Source organism: Urocitellus parryii, chromosome 7 (assembly GCF_045843805.1).
Source record: "Urocitellus parryii isolate mUroPar1 chromosome 7, mUroPar1.hap1, whole genome shotgun sequence".
NCBI classification, from domain to species: domain Eukaryota; kingdom Metazoa; phylum Chordata; class Mammalia; order Rodentia; family Sciuridae; genus Urocitellus; species Urocitellus parryii.
The window spans coordinates 135,047,200-135,073,299 of NC_135537.1; the positions used below are offsets into that span (position 1 = coordinate 135,047,200).

The window sequence follows — 26,100 nt, forward strand, 5'->3', positions numbered from 1 at the left end:
TCAGCTAGATGTTGCTGGGGCCGCTGTGAGCCAGTCATCAGCTGGCAGTCTGAAAGTTTGCTGGGACCCCTTCGGCTCTCAACACATGGGTATCAAGTATCTCTATAGTGTGCTGATTTTAATTCCTTTAGATATATACTGAGGAGTGGTATAAGTGGATCATATGGTAGATCTATTTTTAGATTTTTAAGGAACCTCCATATTAACTTCCATAGTGGCTACACTAACTTACATTCTCATCAATGGTGTGTCAAAGTCCCCTTTCCCCTACATTTTTGCCAACACTTATTAATATTTGTATTTTTTATTGATTCTTTTCAGTTATACATGACAGTAGAGTCCATTTTGATAAAATTATACATTCATGGAGTATATCTTATTCTGATTAGGGCCCCAGTCTTGTAGATGTCCATGGTGGTGGGATTCACTGTAGTATATTCATATATGTACACAGGAAAGTTATGTCCAATTCTTTCCACTGTCTTTCCGATTCCTGTCCCTCCTTCCTTCCTTTTATTCCCCTTTGTCTAATCCTCTGAACTTCCATTCTCCACCCCCATCCCATTTACTGTGGATTATCTTCTACATATCAAAGAAAACATTTGCCCCTTGTTTTTGGGGGGTTGGCTTATTTCATTTTGCATGATAGTCTTCAGATCCATTCATTAACTGGCAAATAGCATGAAGTCATTTTTTATGGCTGATTAATGTTCCATTGTGTATATAAACCAAATTTTTATCCATTCATCTATTGGTGGGCATCAAGTTTGTCTCCATAGCTTAGCTATTATGAATTGTTCAGTCACTTTCTGACCAGATGAGATGGAATCTCAACATGTTTTTTTTTAAATGGCTTTTATTAGTACATTATAATTTTACATGATAATTGTATTAATTATGACGTTTGTACATGCACATAACTTGTCATAAGTAGTTTTTGAAGAGTATGCATCTTAAGAATAGAACTTTATAGTCTAGAAAAATAGTATATCTACTAATTTCTTAAGTCTTAGATTTCTTTAGTCACTGTTTTGTGGTTTTGAAAGGATAAAGCTCATATACACCCTGTAGTACCTGCCTGTGTATTTGCTTTCTGTGGTTTCTTTCAACTCAACTGCATTCCAAAATATTAAGTGGGGAATATCCCCAAAATAAATAATCGATAATTTTAAATTTAACACCATTCTGAGCAGCATGATGAAATATTGTACTTTTCTCCATCATTCTAGGGATCTGGATAATCCCTGTGTTCATCATGTCCATGCTACACACTTGTTAATGACTTTTTGGCTATCTCAGGTGTTGTATCTGCAGAAAAAAGTCACTTGAAAAAATCCAATGCCCTTTTATGAAAAAATTCTAAATTAATTTTATATAGACCAGGACTTCTTAAACTTCATAAAGAATGGCTACAATATATACTTAATGTTGAGAAACTTGAAGCATTCTTACCAAAATCATGAACAAGATAAGAGTGTTGTTTATTACCACCACTTTCAGTATATACTGGAAGTTCTAGCCAATTCAATGAGAGAAGAAAAATAAATAAACATTCTTCATATTGGGAAGAAAGAAATAAAACACTATCCTCTAAGTGGTAAATACAAAAAGTCCATAAAATCTCCAGTAACCAACAAATGATTATTGCCAGATTGTATGATGCACTGTTAACATTTAAAAGTCAATTTATTTACTATGTAGCAACAATGAACATGTGGAATTTAATATTAATAACACAATACCATTTACTTTTGAATTTTCCCAATATATAAATGTTTGGTATACATCTTTAAAAATACATCAAAAATATACATGAAGAAAAGTCCCAACTACTGCTGAAAGATGTAAAGGAAAACTAAATTTATGGAGAAATGTTCTACATTCATGATTAGAAAACTCAGTATTATCAATATGTCTGTTCTTTGAGCTTGATTTGTAGATTTGATGCAATCTTAGTCAAAATACCAGCATGTTATTTCATATATATTAACAAACTGAATATAAAGTTTATACAGAAAAAGAGACACAGAATGGTGAACACAGTATTGCATGAGAACCACACTAGAGGAATGACAGCATCCAATTTCAAGATTTATTAAAACCTGCAGTATATAGCAATAAATGTCCACATTAGAACTTGAGAGTCACAAAGAAAGTATCTAACGATGTATCTTAAAACATCAGAAAAATAATAAAGTAAGTGAAAAGGTAGTAGAAAGAAGGAAGTGCTTAGATTGGATCAGGAAAAAAATGAAATAGAGATCATAGAAGACATTGAAAAAAGTTAAGAGTTCATTTTTGAAAAAATAATAAATACAAACTTAACTAAACCAAAATAGGGAGATGACACAAATAAATAAAACCAGAAATGAAAGAAGACACACTACAACTGATGCTACAGAAATAAAAGGATCATAACACATCGCAGTAACTACTATATATTAACAAATTAGAAAAACTAGGAGAAATAGATAATTCTTTGAAATACATAACCTACAAAGACTGACAAGAAGTAGATTTTCTTAATAGATTAATAAAAACTAAGAACATGGAACCATATTGCCTTTATTACTGAATTCTATCAAACATTTAAAGAAGAAATAGCACAAATCCTTCTTAAACTTTTCCAATCAAAGTGTAATGAAGATTTCTAAAGTAATTTTATTAGGCAAAAATTACCTTGACACCAAAGCCCAACAAAGACATTAAAAGGAGATGAAATTACAGATTAATATTTCTGATGAACATTAATGCAAAAATTATTTTTTAAAAAACCCACTGAATTTTATAGTACGTTAAAAGGATCATCCACCATGTCCAAGTGGGATTTATACCTGAAGTACAAGGATGATTCAATATTCACAAATCAATAAATATAATAAATCATATCTATAAAACTAAGGGAACCCATATTATCAGCTCAATAGATGTAGAAAACAATGACAAAATTCAATATTTTATGATAAAAAATCTCTCAACAAACTAGCCATAGATTGAAGTAACTTAACAACACACTGTTCACACACACACACACACACACACACACACCACATATAACAAGCACGCAAATAGCATCATACTCAACAGTGAAAACCTAAAACTCTAAATTATTTCCCCTTAAGATCAGAAACATGGCCAGAACTCCCATTCCTACCTCTACTATTTACCAAAGCATTGGGAATGCTAGCTGGAGCAATTATACAAGAGAAAGGAATAAAAGTCATCCAATTCAGTAAGAACGAGTGCAATAGCCCCTGTTTTATGGTGAATTAATCTTCTAGGAAAACCAAGGACTCCAACGAACAGCTGTTAGGACTGAAAACTAATTCATTAAACTTGCATGGTACAAAATCAACAAAATTCAGCGGAGTTTCTATACACTAAGAACAAAGTATCCCCCACACACAAAAAAACAAAGCAATAAAATAACCCCATTTACTGTAGTAACAAAAATATTTAAAAATAAGTTTGACCAAAAATAAGATCTGTACATTATAAAGTATAAAACACTAATGACTGAAATTAAATATGACACAAATAAAGGGAAAGATATCTCATTATCATGGATTGGAGGAATAATATTATTAAAATGTCCATGCTACCCAAATTGTTCTGTACATACAAAGCAACCATTATCAAAACTCCAATATCATTTTCCATAGGAATAGAAAAAAAATCTTCAAATTCATATGGAATCACAAAAGTCTTCAAATAACCAAGGCAATCTTGAACCACCTCCCATAGACAAATAAAATTTTAGAAGTATTGAACTCCTAGATTTCAACATATATTACGAAGTCAGGGTAATCAAACCTGGCATAAAAAATAGCATTAAATGAAAAAGAATACAGAATCTGTAAATGAAAACACTTATTCATGATCAATTGATTTTCATGGAAGTTTACAAGGACACACAATGTGAAAAGTACAATATCTTCAATAAATGGTGTTGGGAAATTTGGACATTCACATGCAAAAGAGTTAAATTGACCTTATTTCACACCATGTACAAAATTCAACTTAAATTAGATTAAAGACTTAAATGTTTCAATTGAAACTGTAAAAGTACTAGAAGAAAATACTGTGTCAATCAATGCTCCATGATTAATATGGGCAATGACTTCTTGGATATGAGTCTAAAAGCATAGGAAACAAACAACCAACCTCCCCCCCTAAAAAAAAAACAAACCCCAAAACTAAACAAGTGGGATTGCGTCAAACTTAAAACCATCTACAGAGCCACAGAAATGAATAACAAAGTGAAGAGAAGACATAACAAATGGGAGAAAATATAAAACACACACGCAATAAAGGGTTAATATTAAAAATTCATAACGAGCTCAAATATTTCAACAAGAAAAAGACTAGTAAACCTGATTTAAAACTAGGCAAATGACTTCAATAGACATTTCTTAAAAGAGATGTAGACCTGGACAATAGGCATATGAAAAAAATGTTAAACATCACTAATCAGAAGGTAAAACCTGACATTGATGCACAGTAAGACCACAATAAAATTTTGCCCCATATTTGTTAGGATAGTTATCACCATACTTAAGAAAGATAAGTGTCGTTGAGGTCATGAAGAAGAGGGAACATCTGCACACTATTGGTGGGAATGTATATTAGTACAGATATTATAGAAACAAATGTGGAGGCTCCTCAAAAATATAAAAGGGGAACTACTATGTTATCTATCAATATCACCTTTGTGTATATACCCAAAGGATAGGAAATCAGTATGCTAAAGGGATATCAACATTCCTCCATTCATGGCAGCATTACACATAATAGTGAGGATATGGAAGCAAACTAAGCTCCCAACAATGGACGAATGGATAAAGAAAATGTGGAGATACTCTTTATAAAAAAGAAAGTAAAACATTAGCAACAACATAGATAAACCAGGAGGACATTAGGCTAAGCGACATAAACTTGATACAGAAAGACAAATACAGTATATTGCATAACCTCACTTATATATGGATCCCAAAATGTTACATTTATAGAAGGAGAGAGTAATATAGTCAAGTGCAGTTCAATGACAACAGTATTAACATCACTTTGGTGTCATTTAAAATGTAGAAATGGAGCTACAGAATCAGTTTAGGCTTTTAACAGAATCCCCAGGTGACTTGCATATATATAAAATTTTAGAGACACTGCCCTAGGTGATTCTTATCAGGTTGAGAACTATGGATTTAACAGCTGTAGAAGTTCATTGGGCATTAGTGACAACATCAACAGATGATGTCTGTGGTTTGTGATCCCTGTACATACTCCGGACATCTGAGATCATTCCACTCACTCACCAGGGAATTCAAAATTCTGAAAGACCAGATGCATGATCTACATGTTTCTTCCCACTGTAATGCTAACATCTAATACTCCAGGATACATACTGTGTTTTTTTTTTTTTTTGAGAGAGAGAGAGAGAGAGAGAGAGGATTTTTAACATTTATTTTTTAGTTTTTGGCGGACACAACATCCTTGCCTGTACGTGGTGCTGAGGATCGAACCCGGGCAGCACGCATGCCAGGCGAGCGCGCTACCTCCCGAGCCACATCCCCAGCCCAGGATACATACTGTTAATGAGGCAGTGTTAAAACACCATCAGCGGGTTGAAGTTTATCAGCAAAATGAGCTTCCCACATCTGTTGAAGTTCCTCCTCTGCTTTTTCGGACAGCTTTGTGACATACTGGTGTTTATTCATCAGGGCCAAGTAGAAGAAAAAAAATTAATATGATGTGCATGTCCATGTTAATTTGCAAATTTATTTTAAGAACACAGTCCCTATGATATTGAATATTTCTATGTTCACAGTCTGCAGTGAAAGACAGAAGACTGTAGAGCAGAGAAGAGTGGATATTACACTTTTAAATCCAGAGCATTCTGGAGGCAGAATTCTTCCTTAGGGAGAAGAAAGTTTTTTTGGGGCAGAATCCTTGATCAGGAGAATAAAGTCTTTTTCCCCCTAAGTTTTTCAACTGTGTCATCACATAGACAGCAATCTGCTTTTGTTAAAGTCTACTGACTTAAATGTTAATCACATTATAAAACATCTTCATGGCAACATAAAAGTCATATGTAATGTAAACTTGGCCTCAGAACCTACCAAAGTTGACACATAAAATTAGCCATCACACATGGCTAATTCCTCTGAGGAGGAACTCAAGGGAGAGCTTTAAAAATTATGTTTCTTTCCTATTTTACATTAATTTATATAATGATCTCATATTTATTTTATTCACATCAATTTGATGGCATCCTGTGTATTAAAGCTTAAGAATGTTTCATTCACATCAGTATTGCTGAAATGGGCAGGGCATTTGATATAATATTTTCCATGAATACAAAGTTACATTTGAGAAGTTGGTAATGCAGTGACAAAGTATAGTGCTAGGTGGTGAAGTCTATAGAGTTTGTGTTCTGGGAGGACGAAAGTAGTGATTATTCTACTTAAGGAGAGTTGACTTCCTTAAAGTTGAAGGAACATGTCTCATCCTGAAGGACAGCCAACAAATATAGATGAAGCATTGGCCACATCAGGCATTACAGTGGGAAGAAACATGTAGATCATGCATCTGGTCTTTCAGAATTTTGAATTCCCTGGTGAGTGAGTGGAATGATCTCAGATGTCCGGAGTATGTACAGGGATCACAAACCACAGACATCATCTGTTGATGTTGTCACTAATGCCCAATGAACTTCTACAGCTGTTAAATCCATAGTTCTCAACCTGATAAGAATCACCTAGGGCAGTGTCTCTAAAATTTTATATATATGCAAGTCACCTGGGGATTCTGTTAAAAGCCTAAACTGATTCTGTAGCTCCATTTCTACATTTTAAATGACACCAAAGTGATGTTAATACTGTTGTCATTGAACTGCACTTGACTATATTACTCTCTCCTTCTATAAATGTAACATTTTGGGATCCATATATAAGTGAGGTTATGCAATATACTGTATTTGTCTTTCTGTATCAAGTTTATGTCGCTTAGCCTAATGCCCTCCTGGTTTATCTATGGTGTGAGGCAGACATGGCCTTTTCTGTGTAGAGTTCACAACCTGGTGGGAAGTCAGCTATCAACCTGTGATCCAGACACAAGTGGTATGACACGAGAAGAGGATATTGTGGAAAGTGCTGCAGGACTCCCCTAGCATGTGGACACAAGGGAGTTTTAGCTTAGCAAGTGTCATGTAATATGCCTGAAAGTAAGTGTGAGTAAGCCAGGTGAAGAGAGAGCAGAGGGACAAAGTGATAGGCAGGAGGAACAGTGAGTTCAAAATGCTATTAAGTTCAGCCTTGCTGCAGAGTGAATTGCAAGTGTCACTGTGGGGCAGGTGAGACAGTGGAGGTATATGAAGGTCAGGTAATAAAGCAACATTTGTGCCTTAAAAGGGAACATTATCTTAAGAGCAATGCCAATCCTCTGAAGTACTAATAAGGAGAGAGTTGATCAGACTTCTACTTAGAATGCTACTGTGTAGTTGAGGAATATTGAAGGGAAGGGTACTGAGGCATAGAAACAGGGACATGACTTGAGAGACTGCTTAAATATTCCAGGTGAGATAAGATGACATTGTGGACTAGGAGTGGCCTTGTGATCAGAAGTGGAATATTTGTGATGTGGTATGTTGGAGTAAAAGAAAAGGATGAACGAAACAGCTCACAGACTTCAGATCTGATGCTGCATTTCTTTTTTGAAATATGAGAGAGTAGATGAATAGGAGGATGGTACAGAGGCAGTGCAATCTGATGAGAGTCATTAGGGACATCTTCAGCTTAAGGTGCCTATGATACACTGAAGGGAAGATAATGGTTATGGGACACACAATGAAATTGGTTAGGGTCACTCCAAGTGAATTTTGGCAGACTACATAAAGACACAGACACAGAAAATACCTTTTCTTTGGGTTGAGTGTCTACTCTTCAGCCACAGCTCCCACAAGGGGGGCAAGGCAGGCAAGAAAGAGAGGGAGCACACCTCGAACCTGGGTTTTATTGGGGAGAAGCCATTCAAATGAGGCAAGGGGTAGGGTTATAACAAACAAGTTGAGTGTAATACAACCCCATTGGGTGGCACCCACTCTTGAAGCTGTACCCCTTAATTGAGCAGAGGTAAAGTACAAATTGAATTGTGGGGTGCAATATCTATTCAGTACCTCTTTACTCAGGAGTTAAAGGTGTGTACATAGCTCCTGTCCAGAGTGGCTCCAGACAGATAATGTTATGGGGCACAGAGATTTATAGGTTACTTACTGATTTTATTTTATGTTTTAATTTATTTTTGGAGTGCTGGGGATCAAACCCAGAATATTGAGTATACTAGAAAAGCACACCATCACTGTGCTACATCCCTAGCCCCTACATCTGAATTTTATAAGTGATCTAAGATATTGGAGTAGATTAGTTTTCCTGGGCGCAATGTTTATTGCATTGAGTGCATTCATTAAAAAATAGTATAGCATTTTAAAAATACTTGAGACCGCTGCTAGCCTGAGATCTTCTGGAGGTCTTCTTTCTGGGCTGCCACAGAAGACACTGCCATGCTCGGAGGACTCTTCTCTGGGCAAGGCCTCCATTACCTCAGAGGTGAATTTCTTTGCTACTTCGGTGGTGGTTGCTGCTGAACTGGAAATCTCCTGTCAATCAACTGCAGCCGGCACTGCTACCGCCATTGCAGCCTCTCATTCACTGCTGCCAGCGTGAGATCACCTGGAGGCCTTCTTTCTGTGTGCTACTGCCACAGAAGAAACCACTGCCCTGGATGCAACTGAAGCCAGCACTGCTGTGACCCCTGGAGATCGCCTAGAGACAATGTCCCCATGGCTGAAGTTGTAGCTGCTGCTGCAGCCACCACTAATGCTGACCCACTGCCTGCTGCCAACAACCACTGCCACTACCACTGCTACCATAGCCTGGAGGATGGCTTCAGGGGAGACTCCAAGTTTGGTTGCATGTGGTTGCACCCATTTTGGGACACCAGCCATGGCTGGGGACTGGGTGCCAGCAGGTTTACTACCATAAGAGTCACTGTCTGGGGACTCGAGCTGGGACCTTCAGGTTCAGTGTGGGGGTGCCTGTGGGTTTGGAGGAGCCTGGGGTCTTCCTGCTGAGAGTGCTGGTGACCATTGTCTTGCTGGTGCATCTTGGGGTTGCTCCTTTACATGAGTATATCCCAGGTGGTCTCTCTGCAAATATGAGCAGAATTGAGATCTTGGGACTGCCGCCTGGATGATCCTGAGGTACCTGAAGCCCCCATTGGTGTGATAGAGACAGGGTTTGTGATGGTTGATCTGGGTTTGGTGATCCCAAGAGATGTCAGAGACAGGGCTGAGAAACTGCTGAACACTGTTAGAGACAGTTCGACTTTCCAGCAAGATTTATTTTATTTTATTTTTTATAGTAGAAGAAATCAAGGATGAAATAAAATATTCTTAGAGGTAAATGAGAACACTGATACAACATATCTAAATCTCTGGGACACTATGAAGGCAGTACTAAGAGGAAAGTTTATTGCAATGAGTGCATTCATTAAAAAAATAAAGTCAATAAATAACTTAACACTACATCTCAAAGCCCTAGGAAAAGAACAACACCAAAAGCAGTAGAAGACAGGAAATAATTAATATCAGAGCTGAAATTTAAACAAAAGAAACAATTGAAAAAAATCGACAAGACACAAAGTTTTTTTTTTTTTTAAAAATAAATAAAATAGATAATCTCCTGGCCATGCTAATGAAGAGAAAAAAAGAGAAAACTCAAATTACTAAAATATAAGGTGAAGAAGGAAATATCACAATGGACACATCTGAAATACAGAAGATAACTAGAAAATATTTTGAAAATTTATACTCTAATTAAATAGAAAATATTGAAGACATCAACAAATTTCTAGAGACATATGACCTACCCAAACTGAATGAGGAGGTCATACATGATTTAAACAGATCAATTATAAGTAATGAAATAGAAAACATCATCAAAAGCCTACCAACCAAGAAAAGCCCAGAACCAGATGGATTCTCAACCAAGTTCTATAAGACTTTCAAAGAATTAACACCAATACTTCTCAAAGTATTCCATGAAATAGAAAAGGGGGAACCCTTCCAAACTCATTCTATGAGGCTAAAATCACCTGATACAAAAACCAGACAAAGACACATCAAGGAAAGAAAACTTCAGACTAATATCCCTGATGAACATCGATGCAAAAATTCCCAATAAAATTCTGGCAAATCACATACAAAAACATATTTAAAAGATAGTGCACCTCTATCAAGTGGGATTCATCCCAGGGATGCTGGGTTGGTTCAATATACAGAAATCAATAAATGTAATTAATCATATTAATAGACTTAAAATTAGAATTATATGATCATTTCAATAGATGCAGAAAAAGCATTTGACAAAATACAGCACACCTTCATGTTCAAAACATTAGAAAAACTAGGAATAGTAAGAACATACCTCAACATTGTAAAAGCTATATATGGTAAACCCGAGGCCAGCATCATTCTAAATGGAGAAAAATTGAAAGCATTCCTGCTAAAAACAAGAATGAGACGAGGATGTCCTCTTTCACTACTTCTATTCAGCATCATCCTTAAAACTTTAGCCAGAGCAGTTAGACAAAAGAAAAAAATTAAAGGGATACAAATAGGTAAAGAAGAACTCAAACTATCACTATTTGCTGATGACATGATTCTATATCTAGAAGATCCAAAAATTCCACCAGAAACATAATAAATGAACTCAGCAAAGTAGCAGGATATAAAATCAACATCCATAAATCACATGCATTCCTATACATCCGTGATGAATCCACTGAAAGAGAAATTAGAAAAACTACTCCATTCACAATAGCCTCAAACAAACAAACAAACAAAATTCCCCAAAAAACAAAAACCCTGGGAATCAATCTAACCAAAGAGGTGAAACCTCTACAATGAAAACTCAGAACACTAAAGAAAGAAATTGAAGAAAACCTCAGAAGATGGAAAGATCTCCCATGCTCCTGGATAGGCAGAATTAATATAGTCAAAATGGCCATACTACCAAAAGCATTATTCAGTTTTAATGCAATTACTATTACAACCCCAATGACATTCTTCATAGCAAAGAACAGGCAATCACAAAATTTATTTGGAAAATTAAGAGAACCAGAATAGCTAAAGTAACCTTTAGCAAGACAAGTGAAGCAGGAGGCATCACAATACTAGACCTTAAACTATACTACAGAGCTATAGTCATAAAATGGCATGATATTGGCACCAAAACAGACTTGTAGACCAATGGCACATAGTAGAGGACATAGGGACAAACCCACATAAACATGGTTGTGTGGGGATGAGGGGATAGGAAATATAGTAGAATAAAACAGACGTTATTCCTGTATGTATATGTGTGACTGCATGACCAACATGATTCTGCAACATGTATACTCAGAAAAATGAGAAATTATATCCCATCTATGTATGATGTATCAAAGTGTGTAAATGCATTCTACTGTCATGTATAACTAATTAAAACAGTTAAAAATAAAAAATCCCGGAGGAACATCAACATATAAGATACAGATGGAACAGGAACCAATTATGTTTCCCGAGGATTATCAGCCAGGAAGGTATGAAAAATAACAATGCATTTTGTCTCAGAAGCAAATTGATAACAGTGTTTAGGAAAGGATTAAATATTCAAACACGTTACAGAGAAGTTAAGAAAAAGACATCAATGATTATGCAGAAAATAGACATTTGGGCAGTAAAGATTTTGATTATTAAAGAAAATGAAATTATTATATGATGAGTATCAGACAATGTATGATAATAGAACAATGTTTATTTATTTGGATTGTTAAGGGATTCTATTATTTTCTGTAAAATATACTGGAGACAGAACATGAGAGGAAGGAACCAAACTATCAGAGTTCCTCCTCCTGGGCCTGCCCATCCAGCCAGGGCACCAGAACTTGTTCTATGCCCTATTCCTTTCCATGTGTTTTACCATCATCCTGGGGAACCTCATCATCATCATTCCCATTTGCTTGATTCCCATCTCCACAAACCCATGTATTTGTTTCTCAGCAACTTGTCTTTCTCTGATCTCTGCTTTTCCTATGTGACCATTCCTAAACTATTGCAGAACACGCAGAGTCAAGTTCCATCCATTCCCTTTGCAGCCTGCCTGATTCAAATGTACTTTTTCCTGATTTTCGGAAACCTCGAGAGCTATCTCCTTGTTGCTATGGCCTATGACCCCTATGCAGCCATCTCCTTCTTGTACTACACTGCTGTGGTGAGCCCTGAGCTGTCTCTCCCTGGTGGTGCTGTCCCGGGTGCTGACCATGCCCCATTCCATGTTGCACACTCTGCTCATGGCAAGACTGTCTTTCTATTCAGACAACCTGATCTCACACTTTTTCTGTGACATATCTGCTCTGCTGAAGCTTGCCTGCTCTGACAGTCATGTAGATGAGTTAATGATATTTATCATGGGAGGACTTGTTATTGTCATCCCATTCCTACTGATCATTGTGTCCTATGCATGAATTTTCTCCTCCCTATTCAAGTTTTTTTCCTTTTGTGGGATCCACAAGGCCTTTTCCACCTGTGTTCTGTGTTCTCACTGTTCTATGGGGCCATTATTGGTCTCTTCTTATGTCAATCAGCTAGCAATTCTAGTGTGAAAGATTCTATTATGGCTCTGATGTATATGGTGGTCACTCCCATGATGAACCCCTTTATCTACAGCCTGAGGAACAGACACATGAAGGGAGCCCTGAGAGAGTCTTTTGTTAGAATATAGTTCTATCCTCTGCATCATGGTAACACTTGAAATTTGTACACAGTATTGTCCAGTATAAGTACTGAGCTTGATATTTGAATATTACTGTAGACCTTTCTTTCCATGTTTCTGTTCAAGTGGAATAATTTTCCAATAAATAAAAACTGAAATGGGGATGTGCAGTTGATGTAAAAGATGTTCTCAGTGACCTGCTGGGAAGGTTTCTTGTTTGTCAATTCCAGCTGACCTTGGAAGGCATAATTTAAATCATTTAATTCAAATTTCTGTCTGAAGTTATTAAAACACTAATTTATCATGTGTTGTTCTTTGAAAACCATAACTCAGCTTTAAATGATAGTCTGTTTGCCTAGGTCAGTACTAATATTCAAACAACTCAGGTCAACAGTTGCTCTTGAAAATTGAACTTTTCATTCCTAAATAGAAATCTCTTTCTGAGCAAGTGTTCACATCATTCTGTTAATCTTTTTTTACTTCTCTTTTTCCTCATGTATGCATATTCCTTCCTTTTTACTTGATATGTATTTAACTACACATTATATTTGATTTCTTATAGCAATTTAGTTTGTATTTGCTGGAAAGAAAGTCCTCTTGGGGCCCTAAGTGCTGTTGCCTCAAGAATGGTCAAGGAGTCCAGAGTCTGCTTTTCAACCTCACTCTTTAAGGATCACCTTTTTCTCCTTGGTTTTTGAAGTTATCAATAAACTTTACATCCATGATCTTATTTAATTCCTGTTATAGTTCCATGAAGGAAAGGGAATCTTATTATGTGTCAAAGATTGAAGAACGTGGAATTTGAACACGCCAATGCTCCACTATGCGTCAGTACTAAACCTGTTTAAGACTGCAGACTATTATATTGTGGAGGTTCGTCTTACCTCTCCCCACCTCAGTATGTATAATTGTCTAGGTTTCCATTCTTGGTCATTAGTTTCTTTGTCCCCTGCAAGTGATGGCAACCAAATCTGTTATTTCAACTTCTTTTATTTTTATTATTTTTTTAAAGAGAGGGGGAGAGAGAGAGGAGAGAGAGAGAGAGAGAGAGAGAGAGAGAGAGAATTTTTAAATATATATATATTATATATATAATATATTATATATATAATATATATATTATATATATAATATATATAATATATTATATATATAATATATATATATATTATATATATATATTTAGTTTTTGGTGGACACAACATCTTTGTTTGTATGTGGTGCTGAGGATCGAACCCGGGCCGCACGCATGCCAGGCGAGCACACTATGGCTTGAGCCACATGCCCAGCCCTCAACTTCTTTTAAATAGCACTGACCTCCACATCTCTGCAGCCCATGTCATAGTTGTTATCCTCATTTTTCAATGGACATCTTCACTTGATGCTTTCTAACCACACAAAGTTGAACTCTTTATTATTTACCCACATATGCTCTTTGTCCTACATTCTATTTCTTGATTCACACTATCTTCCAAATAGTTACCTAATAAACTGTGTATGTTTGTGTATTTTGGGTATATGTTCACAAAAAGGATTATTCTCAGCCACATGGAAAAGAATCCCATTGGACCCTCACCTTACACCCTGTACTAAGTTACAGGATAGGGGGATTGCCGAAAGAGAGCAATGTGGTTACTGCTGTTTCCTTAGACTAGCACTGTCACATTACATTTAGCCTTTTGAAAATATCATTTTCAAATGCTGTTGACAAGGTAATAGTGTTCTGAATTTGGCTCGTGGCTTACTATTTCCTCCAGTCCTTACTCCTTAACATTTAGGGGGACACCAATAAGGCTCTGTGTGTCTGCCATTTTCTCTCCATTCTTTTCAAGAGAAATAGATGCCAATCAGCACATATTTTACCCTGTGGCTTTGAACAAGTAGAATATTCCAGCATACTGATGAATGATTTTCAAAGTTTCAGGGTAATTTTGGGTCCTCTTGACTTCTTACATCTTAGTTCCTAATTTCAGGAGTGATCAGGTAATGGGGATAAATGAATTAATTCCCAATCAATGTCATCTTCACAAATCTCTTAAGTATTCTTGAGATATTTTAAAATTATATTCAAAGCTAACTTTATAATTTTTCACTTTATAATTATCTTTACTTTTAATCCTAGGAAAAAGTAAATCTTGGATTAATGTACTATTTGCTAATTTTAATTAAAAATATGCTTTCATTATGGTAATATGCAAGTTTTGAAAAGGAAACCAAGTAAGTATGCTTGTTTAATAAACTAATTTTTAAAAATTCTTATTTTTACATGATCAAATGTGTGAAACTTAAAAAGTGTAGTTTCAGAATTGTGCATGAATTTAAATATTTTCTTGTATTAAATAGTTTTATAAATTGTAGTTTTTATTTAGTGCTTTAAGCCATCTAAAATGCACTTTCATTAAGAGTGTAAGGAATTCATTTAGTATTTTACCATGCCAATCATCCCAGTACCATTCTTTAAGTACTGCATTCTTCACCACATTTAACTTAAATACCATATTCATCATAAAAATTCCCCCCACAGGACTATTTCTTCAAATCTTTCCTCATTTTTTGATCTCTTTGTCAGTTACTATACAAGTGTATACTGTTTTGCTTACAGAGTTTTTTTCTTAAGATACATCCTGGTTTTGTTAGGCATGGAATCAACTTACATTTCTAGGTTTTCAAATAGTTCTTAGAAATTTTACTTATTTTCTCTTTCAAGTAAATCTAAGAATAAGCTTATTTGTTTCCATAAAAATAATTCCAGTTGGAATTTGGCATGGATTTCATCAAGTGTCTTTGAGGAGAATTGAAGTCGTTCAAATATCATGATTTAAAATCTCATTGAATTGTAGATTATTTTATGGTACTTGTTATGAAACCCAGGGTTTCATGTATGCTAGGCAAGTGTTGTAAATTGTTGAATTTTGAACTGATTAGTTTTATTATATAAAAATTCATCTGCAAAAGCTGTTTAAGATGAGTATTCTTCTGAAGACAAATTTCTAGACACATATACCTTACTACTATTGAATCATGAGGAAATAAAAACCAGAACTTACCAAAAACAAGTAGCAAATTTGAATCAATAATAAAAAGCATCCTATCAAAGAAAAACCTAGAATCCGGTGGCCTTAATTCTTCCAGACACATTGTATGAGGCCAACATTACCCTGATACCAAACCAGAAAGGTAAAAATAAAAAAAGAAAGAAAAGAAAATTTCAAGCTAATATTTTCAATGATCATATATGCAAACCTTCTCAGTAAAGTACTACTCTGCTGAATCCACAACATTATAAAGATTTTCATCATAATCAAGTGGGTTTAACCCCTGAGATGAAAGAATGGTTCAAAATACAAATCAATAAACATGATACACTACATCAATAGAATGAAAGACAAAAACCATGATTATCTCAATAGATATGGAAAATGTATTTGATAAAATTTAGCACCCTTTAAAAATCATCAAGGAATCTTTCACAGAGGGAATGTACCTCAACATAATAAAGGTCATTTACAATAAGCTAAAATTATACTGAATGGAGTGAAGCTGAAATATTTTGTTCTGAGATCTAGAAGAAAATGATGTCCACTTTGCACACATTTTTTGAACATAGTGCTGGAAATCCTACCCAGAGCAATAAGGCAAGAGAAAGAAACAAAGAACATCCAAAATGAAAAGAAGAAGTTAACTTGTTTCTGTTAGCACGACATGATCTTATATCTAGAAACCCTCAAAACTTCATCAAAAACTATTAAAAGTAACAAACAAATTCAGCAATTTTTTCAAGGTAAAAAATCAGCATACAGTAGCAATGTTATATACCAAAAGTGAACTATATGAATTAGAAATCAAGAAGACAATCCAAACTACAGTAGCTAAAACTTTAACTAAAATACTTATGAATAAGTTTAACCAAAGAGGAAACAATATCTTTACTATGAAAATTATAAAACATTGTTGAAAGAAACTGAAGGACAACAATAAAAAAGGAAAAGCATCTCATATTCATGGATTGAAATATTGTTAAGATGTTCATACAGTTTGTGATTACAACATATACATTTTTCTAAAATATATTTTAAAATATGTCCATAATACCCAAAGTGATATATGAATTCAGTGAACTCCCAATCAAAATACCAATATGTTCCATCATGAGATTCCTACCAAAATGCCCATGACATTTTTCACATTAGTAGATAAAACAATTCTAAATTGTTTAGAATAAAAAGAACAGCTAGGAAGTGAAATGAATTGATGGGAAAATTTGAGGAAGTTCTGGCATTTAGACAGTTGTGGGGTCAGCAGACTATGAAAGGAGGAAAGAAATGGGTTTGAATATCATCACCCACAAGGTACAAATAGGGAAACAAATAAACCAAGATGGAAACAGCCCATGCTATAGAGGAGCTGAGTTTTAAAAAGAATGGCTACTCCCTTCTTTTGGATGTGGGAGAAAATGAAAAGAAACCTCAGAGTCAGATAGTCTCTGGTCTTGCACCAGCTGAACAATGGATTTTCTGAATGACAAGGAAAGTCAATGAACTTCATATTTTGTAGTTAAAAATAGTGAGAGTATCTTTTCTACTTCCTTTGAATTATAATGTGTGTGTAACCAAGGCATAGATATCAGGAACTTTTGCAAATTCAAAATACCAAACAAGAAGGTGTCCTTTAAAACTAAACTTTTTAACCAACCTCAGTGCTTCCTTGCCCAGGCCTGGAGAAATAATTTATAGGGTCCTTGCCTTAGTTAACGATAGGTAAAGACAGAATTGTGCAATGACAGCATTACATAAAGGGTTAGAAAATGTATTTAGGGTCAGGAAAAGGCAGAAAAATTAATGTAGACATGAAAATAAATTAAGGATGTAGGAAAATTAAGAGAGAGAATGATGCCAAAATTTGTGCAGGAATATTGTGAAGGAGATATTTGAAGGAGGTTGGGAGGTGGAGATATTTAGATGTTGTTGAGTAACAACATAAGATTATGGAGCACTATTTAAAAATTCTGCCATGGTCAAAGCATGTTTGAGATAAAATAACAAAATATGAGGGCAACTTAAGAATGTAAATAATGGAGGTCTCATAAAACAGTAGCCCTTACCCTGTGCTTTCCCAGGATCACCAAGAAAAGAGAAACAGGAAGGCATAGCCAGGTTAAAAGACCCCCTTCCAACTAATTAGCTAAACTTTCTCTCTTTTACCTGTTGAACAATTATGTGATATGCTACTTCGTCAGAAGTTACCATGATGTGGGAAACAATCTAGAATAATATTCCAATATTAATATCAACAAATTTACTAGATTAAATGATATTAAAAAAATCCAATCATTTCCATCATACATAGGTGGGAGTTTTCTTCAGACAAAAGACTCTTCCTAGGGCTCCCTTCATGTCTCTGTTCCTCAGGCTGTAGATGAAGGGGTTCAGCATGGGAGTCACCACCGTGTACATCAGAGACATGACAGTATCTTTCACAGTAGAATTATTAGCTGATGGGCATAAGTATAGAATTATGACTGGCCCATAGAACAGTGACACCACAGAAATGTGGGAGCCACAGGTGGAGAAGGCTTTATGGATACCCTGAGCAGAAGGAACCCTGAGGATGGAAGAGACAATTCGTGCATAGGATAAGATAATGAGTAGGAATGGGAGGACAACAACCAGTCCTCCCATGATATATATCACCAAATAATTAACATGAGTGTCAGAGCAGGCCAGTTTCACTAGAGCAGACATGTCACAGAAAAAGTAGGGGATTGTATTGTCCACACAAAAAGACAGTCTTGTCATGAGCAGGGTGTGCAACAGGGCATGGAACGTGGTCAGCACCCAGGACAGCACCACCAGGGAGAGACAGAGCTTGGGGCTCATGATAGTGGTGTAGTGCAGGGGAAAACAGATGGCCACATAGCGGTCATAGGCCATGGCCACAAGGATGAAGTTGTCAAGGTCTCCAAAAAACAGAAAGAAGTAAATCTGGGTCAGGCAGCCTGCATAGGGGATGGATGGAACTTGACTCTGCATGTTCTGTAGCAATTTGGGCATGGTAACAGAGGAAAAGCAGAGGTCAGAGAAGGACAAGTTGCTGAGAAACAAATACATGGGAGTGTGCAGATGGGAGTCCAGGCCAATGAGGATGATGATAAGGAGATTCCCTAGGACAGTGACAAGATATATGCTTAGGAAGAGGTCAAAGAACAGGTTTTGGTGCTGTGGCTGGATGGATAGGCCCAGGAGGAGGAACTCTGAGATGATAGTTTGGTTCTTTCCTTTCATGCTCTGTCTCCAGTACCTTTAAGAGAAAATAATAGGATCTCTTTAAATTCAAGTAAGATGAATGTATTTCTATGTTCTTGGTCCATTTTTCATTGTGCAGTTGATAGTCACATTATCACCACATTAATTATAACCTCTAAACTACAAATGTCTTAAGACCCTATAAGCATTGGTGATTTTTAATGAATTCTTCTTAACATGTTTCCTCCTTCCCTCAACACTTATCTATTTTTCCTCTGGGATAAAAATACATTGATCTTTCTCTTACCTGCTTGACTGGTTATCCTAGGCAACTGTATTAGGTTCTTGTTTTATCAGTATCTTTTTAATGTGTGTCGTTCCTGGGGATTGAACCCAAGGACACTTTACTACTGAGCCACATCCCCAGCCCTTTTATTTTTTAAAAAATTTTGAGACAAGTTCTCTCCAACTTTTTTAAGACCTTAGTAAGTTACTGATGTTAGCTTCCAACTTGTAATCCTCTTGCCTCAGTCTCCTGAGTTGCTGGGATGACACCACTCCTGGTTCCATCACTATCTTTTATATTGATGTTATTTAAGTATCTTTCTAAACCCCATTATTTTATAATTCTACAAATATTCCAAAGGGAAAAAACTCAGGCATAGATGTCTTTCACCCACAGAACTCTGCATCCCATTTCTTAATGATTATCTTCTCTTGGATGTATTCAGGCATCCTTAGCACAATATGTCCTTAGTGAAACTCATGATCTCACTTGATTCTCTCCCAACCTCCTCCTCTTCTACATTCTTAAAAGTAAAAGGAATTCAGAATCAAATCACAAGTCTGTGAATTTTATTTCACTCATTCCCTTTCTTTTAACATCAACTCCAATCTAACATATCCTAGAGATTCACTCTTCATTCTGCTGTTTCATCCATTCTTATCCCAAGACCATATTTCTGGAACAGGATGACATATGATCTCTCCTGAACTGTGGAAGCCATCTCTCAACTCATGTCCCTCTTTTCCATGCCTCAATACCCTTCTCTTTTAATATGCTTCATCCGCACTGTGGCATTCCAAGATTGAAATCTGGTCATGCCTGTTCTGATGAGTGCCTTATGGGATTGCTCGTCAGATGAAGGCAACCTTCCTTTCAGGGGCACAATGATGCTTCATTACCTGATCTGTGACCATGGACTCCAGTGGCCCCACAGTGACACTTGTGTTGCACTCTCCAGCAATGCTGGACCTACGGTCATAAATTATTGCCTCTAGCATTTCTTACTTGGTGTTCCTCCTGTAGCCTATCATTCTCTCCCCTCTGCCTCTTCTTCACTTGGCCTATCCTTAGGCACTTGCTAACACAAACCTTCCCTGTGACCCCAGACCAGGTGAGTCCTGCTGCAGGTTCCACAGCATTCTACACTCATGTCGCACCACTCTATGTGCTGATCACTGGTGGATAGCTGACTTCGCACCAAATTGTGAACTCCATGCAGGAAACTCCTTCTGCTCCATGTCTGCAGCAGAGCAGCCCCTGGCATGGTGCCTGATGTGGCCAATGCTTCAGTAATATTTGTTGGCAGTCATTCAGGTTGGGACAGATTCCTTCAACTTTAAAGACAGCGAGTTCTCATTACGTAAAAAAAAAAAAATCCTGTTATTAAATTCTCCCAACATTTAAATTTACTGGACCTAACCATTTAGCCACACTTCACAAATGCAATTTGTACTTATGGAAAATATTAGGCTATGTCACATGTCTTACTCTTTTGAGTAATACTGATGACTCCCATTATCATTTACATAAGAAAATAAATATACTGAGCATTTTATAAAATATGGGGAAGGCACAATTTTTTTGAGTCCTCATTTGAATTCTTCTTCTGATGCCCGCACTGTATGAAATGATTAATTTTATATGACAATTTAGTTAGACCCTGATGGCACATTTTTCTGGAACAATTCTAGATGTTGCTAGGAAGGTATTTTATAATGTGTTAACATTTCAGTTAGTAGACTTTGAGTAAAGTAGATTAATCTCCACAGTATGATGAGACTTATACCATAAGTAGCAGGACTTAAGACAAAATAATTTACTCTCAAGAAGAAGAAGAATTCTACCTGCAAATGCTCTGGGCTCAAGATTGTAACATACCCTCTTTCCAGGACTCCAGTGTACTGTCCTTCTCTGCAGATATCAAGATATGTCAGTCCCCAGTACAGTGTGGACTTTATCTTTAAAGTAAATCACACACACATGTACACATACACACTCTCTTATTTTTTCTTTTGTAAAACTATGATTCATAAACCTCAGTATATCTCAAAGTTGTCAAAGTATGCAGAGGAGGAGCATTAAGAGATTTGGGAATTGTCTTCACTAAAATAAAATTAATTAATCGAAGTTCTGTGAACTTCACACTGCTGATGGTGTTCAACACAGCTGCATTAACAGTGTATACTCTTGGAAATTATGTAGTGTCATTAAAAAGGGAAGAAACATGTGGGAAAATCATGCACCTGGTTTCTCAGAATTTTGCAATCTCTTGTGAGTGAGCAGGACTATCTCTTGTGTCAAGAGTACATTCATGGATCACAAATTAGAAACATCACCTGCTGATGTTGTCAGTAATGACCCAATGAGATTCCTCTCTTCTTTTGCTGTGAAATCCATTGTTCTTACCTATACTCATATAAGAATCATCTGAGGCAGTGTTTCTAAAGTTCAATATACATGCAAATAATGTGTAAATTTTGTTAAAACACTAATTCTGTTTCTGTAGCTCAGACTGTACATTTTAAAGAATACCCTGGTGACATCAATTCTGTGGTCAATGGTCTGCAGTTGACTAACCAAGTATGTATGTTCCCACAAAAAAATACAGAGCACTGAACCATTTCAAATTAATTTAATCATAATCTCTGAAGGTAGGCTTTGCAAAACTTTTTAAAGCTCTTCAGATGACTCCTGCCTTGCATAGATATTATTATGTCGAAATGTTCTAACCTTTGAGAATACATTATACTTTAACATTAATGAACATTATATTAAGAAAAGGATTATCAGTGATGAACATTAATCAAAATGTTCCTGTAATGTGACAATGTCTTTGGAGGCACATAAGTGGAAAAAGGGAGCGTTATCAAGCCTAAAAATTTATGTTGCAGAACATCATTCAACCAGGGAATCAGGGTTGGAAAGGCACCAGCTCATTCTCCCTCTTGCCAACTTACCCAGGCTGTCTGAGGGTGACTCCAGGGCCCTGACCCAAGAACATAGCCCCTTTATTCATTATAGCTAGAGAAAATAACAGCCTCTGTAGTTATAACCTAACTACACCAACCTTTCTATTGTATCTTCTTTCTGCCATCCTTAGTCCTAAGAGGCTGTGTTTCCCAGGAGTCCAGATTCTGGTAAAGCTCATTAAGCCAAAGTAATTACTCAGGACAATCCAGGACAAATTCCCTCAGAGTCCTATATGGTGACTGATTATAGCCACTGATCAGAAGTGTCTATACTTTGGGAAAAGGTGGGGATGGACAACTCAGGGACAGATGCTTAATTACTGCCCATTAGGGAATGGACAGGAGTCCTGTGCTGGTGGACCCTACTTCTTTGAGATGGGAAGTTTGGAAAATTCATGAAAGTAATCACTGAGAGTGATTTCAAATGTCTTAGGCATATAAAGCTTACAGAGGAAGAACACCACCATGGAAATCATGTTCTTTGGGAAAAAATAGCAAAGTGGCCATGACACAACTTTACCTAAATAGGACCTAGGAGAGGTAAATGCTGCTAACAAGCATCAGAATTCTATTATCCAATCTTATTTATATGCCTATATAAGGAAATGACGGGGATAAGAGAAAGGATGAGCTCCTCCAGATCATGTTCAATTCTTTTTCTGGTCAAGGTAGAAAAATGAGCCTAGATTCTCACCCTATTCACTTACTTCTACCTTGTTACCTCTCCAGGAGAAGACTGTTAGCACCCATCATCTCAACCACTCTCCATGTATATCCAATGACCTCCTAAGGCCTAATGTTCTCTCCCTGCAATTGATCACAGGGCCATAGCTGTTTTATTTTTTATCATTCCTGTTCCTTTAACTAGGCAGTTGTTAGCTGGGTGAGTTGATGTACCTGGCAATATAAGGTAAACTTTCATTCCTAGAGAATCTCTGTCCTTGTTGTTCTTGCCTTTATTGGATTGTTATGGTTTATATTCACATTTATTTTTGGACATAAAAACATGGTACTCAAGGCATTTCCCAGGATTTCAGACATAGACTTCTGTTTTCTATGTGTGCAGAGCAGTGTTCCCTTGATTTCAGGGTCAATCACCCAAGGTAGAACAACACCTCTCGTCTGTACATTGGTTTACATTAAGAACCAAAATAAACAGCTGTGTGGCAGACATCCCCTGGCAGAAGGGCACACACTTTGAGAACTACATACTTTAACACACCATTTTAGGTTCTATCAGACTCGTCTTTCATTTCTGTCACAGCTGCAGGAACCACTCTGCACTGACCTCATTCAGCTCTCATAGATGCAACTCAGGATCACCTAACTTCAATCCTGCTCCATCTGCTCCCTGATTCTTGCTCTGGGACTTCTCTGACTCCAGAGAAACACATTATGGGGACTCTACTCAGCACTCAAACAAATATTAGGGTCTATTCTATGATCCATTTTGAGTTAATTGTTTTAGAGAGAGGAATGGATTGAGGATTTTTTTGCATATGAAAATGTGGCTCTTTTTTATAAGAATTTTTAAAATATATTTTTTAGTTGTAGATGGACACAAAATCTTTATTTTTGTTTGTTTATTTTTATGTGGTGTTGAGGATTGAACCAAGGGCCTCAAGCATGTGAGGCAAGCACTTTACCACTGGGCTACAACCCCAGCCCAGAAATGTGGTTCTTCTAGTACCATTTTTTGGAAAGAATTATTCCACTGAATTGCCTTTGCAACTGTGTTAAAAATCAGTGTATAATGTATAAGTGGATCTTTTTGTGTACTCTTTATGCTATTCTGTATTCTCCATGCAGATTTTTCTATATCTTTTCTCTAATATCATACTTTCTTGATTATTCTGAGCAACATGATAAAATCTTGTACCATTCTCCTCCATCATTCTAGGGATTTTCATATTCCTTTGTCCATCATGTCCATGCTGTATGTGCTATGCAGCTGTTAATTACCTTTTGGTCATCTCATGTGTCACATTGGTGTTGTAGCATGCAGTGCAATAAGTAAACCTCATAGAATAAGTCTTACATATTAGTTCAACATTACATCATAGCCGAATGATACATTACACACACACACACACACACACACACACATATATATATATATATATATATATATAGAGAGAGAGAGAGAGAGAGAGAGAGAGGGAGAAGAGCAATATATTACAATACAATGCTATAATTGTTCTGTTTTATTATTAGTTATGGTTGTTAATCTTTTCTTGTGCCTAATTTGTAAATTAACTTTTGTCATAGGTCAGCACATATATGAAAAAAAGTAGTATATGTAGTGATTATTACTATCTCTGATTTCATGCATGCACTGGGGTTACTGAAATGTATTCCCTGAATAAGGGGACACTTATATTTTGTAAAATTTATAACTAGTTATTTAATGATTTGGTTTTATTTTAAGTATTCTCTACATTTTCACTACTTTTTAATATGTTGGCATTGCAATCTATGATGTCATTAGCAATCACTTATTAGTTCTATGCCTTTTCTTAGATTTTGGGGGGATTCTCCATAAACAATCATGTTATCTATGAAGAGATGTGGTTAAATATTGTAGTTAATTATATATGTATATTTTAGTCCTTTTGCTTGCTACTTATCACTTATAATAAAGGGGTAAATTTTCCAAGAATACATATTATTTCTTAAAATTTTCTAAGCCAAATAAAAGGTAACATAAAACTTATTTAAAATTTTAGAATGCAGTAAAAGCAAAATATTTAGTGATAAACTTATATCACTGAATACTTATATTGGAGGAGAAGATAGCTCTAAAGTCAATCATTCACACTTACAGCCTAGGAAACTAAAGAAAGAAGAGTGAATGAAACTCAAAGTATGCAGAAGAAATAAAAGAATACAAATTATAGTAGAAATCAATGAGATTGAAAATAGGAAATCAGTTGAGAAAATCAGAGAAAACAAAGTCTGGTTCTTTAACATAAAACTGACAAGCTTTTATACAGGCTGACTAAGAAAAAAAGGAGAGAGAACATAAAGTACTAAGACCAGGAAGGAAATAGACATCTCACCACAGATACCAAAAAGAGTGAATGGTTAATACAAGGGTCCTGTGAGCAATTCTATGCCCACAGATTTGGTAATCCAGATAAAAGAGACCAATTCCTTGAAAGACAAAACCTTTCTAAAGGCTCCCAAGAAGAAAATTGAGCCAATGAGTACTAACTTACCTACCCAAACAGAAAGCACCAGGTCCAAGTAGGTTCATGGTATTTTCTATCAACATTTAAGGAGGAAATTACAAAATTCTCTGCAACCTCTATCAAAATAAAAAAAAAATACAGAGGGAATACTTCCTAATTCATTCTGAGAACAGAATTACCATAATACCAGATATTCCAAGTACAGTTTAATATCTATCATGAATGAAGATGCAAAAATTCTCAACAACATGCAAGCAAGTGGAATGCAACCATATATAACATATCAAAAGTACTATATACCATAATGAGTGAGATTTATCCCCACTGTACAAGAGTCATACAACATTCAAAAGTCCATAAAATAGAGCTGGGTTGTGGCTCAGTGGTAGAGCACTTGCCTTGCATGCATGAGGCACTGGGTTCGATCCTTAGCACCACATAAAAATAAATAAATAAAATGAAGATATTGTCCCCAGCTACAACTAAAAATATATATTTAAAAGTCCATAATGTAATCTATCATGTCAAAGGGTAATGACAAAAAACACATGAGCAAATCAACACATACAGAAAACATCACTGGACAAACATTCAATACCCTCTCCT

General features: G+C 36.0%; 1 protein-coding gene and 1 pseudogene across 1 annotated transcript; one reads left to right on the forward strand and one right to left on the reverse strand.

The window, feature by feature from the left end:
- Positions 1-8,833: 8,833 nt before the first annotated feature.
- On the forward strand, positions 8,834-12,815 carry LOC113186480 (olfactory receptor 1468-like; annotated as a pseudogene).
- A 5,327-nt stretch (positions 12,816-18,142) lies between these two features.
- LOC113178678 (olfactory receptor 1-like) lies at positions 18,143-19,087 on the reverse strand. Its single transcript, XM_026382890.2, has one exon. The coding sequence runs from the start codon at positions 19,085-19,087 to the stop codon at positions 18,143-18,145; it is 945 nt and encodes a 314-aa protein (XP_026238675.2).
- Positions 19,088-26,100: the final 7,013 nt, after the last annotated feature.

What these genes read in the sequence shown, in the direction of transcription:
- LOC113178678 (XM_026382890.2), bottom strand. Translation starts at nt 19,087, where the DNA reads ATGAAAGGAAAGAACCAAACTATCATCTCAGAGTTCCTCCTCCTGGGC.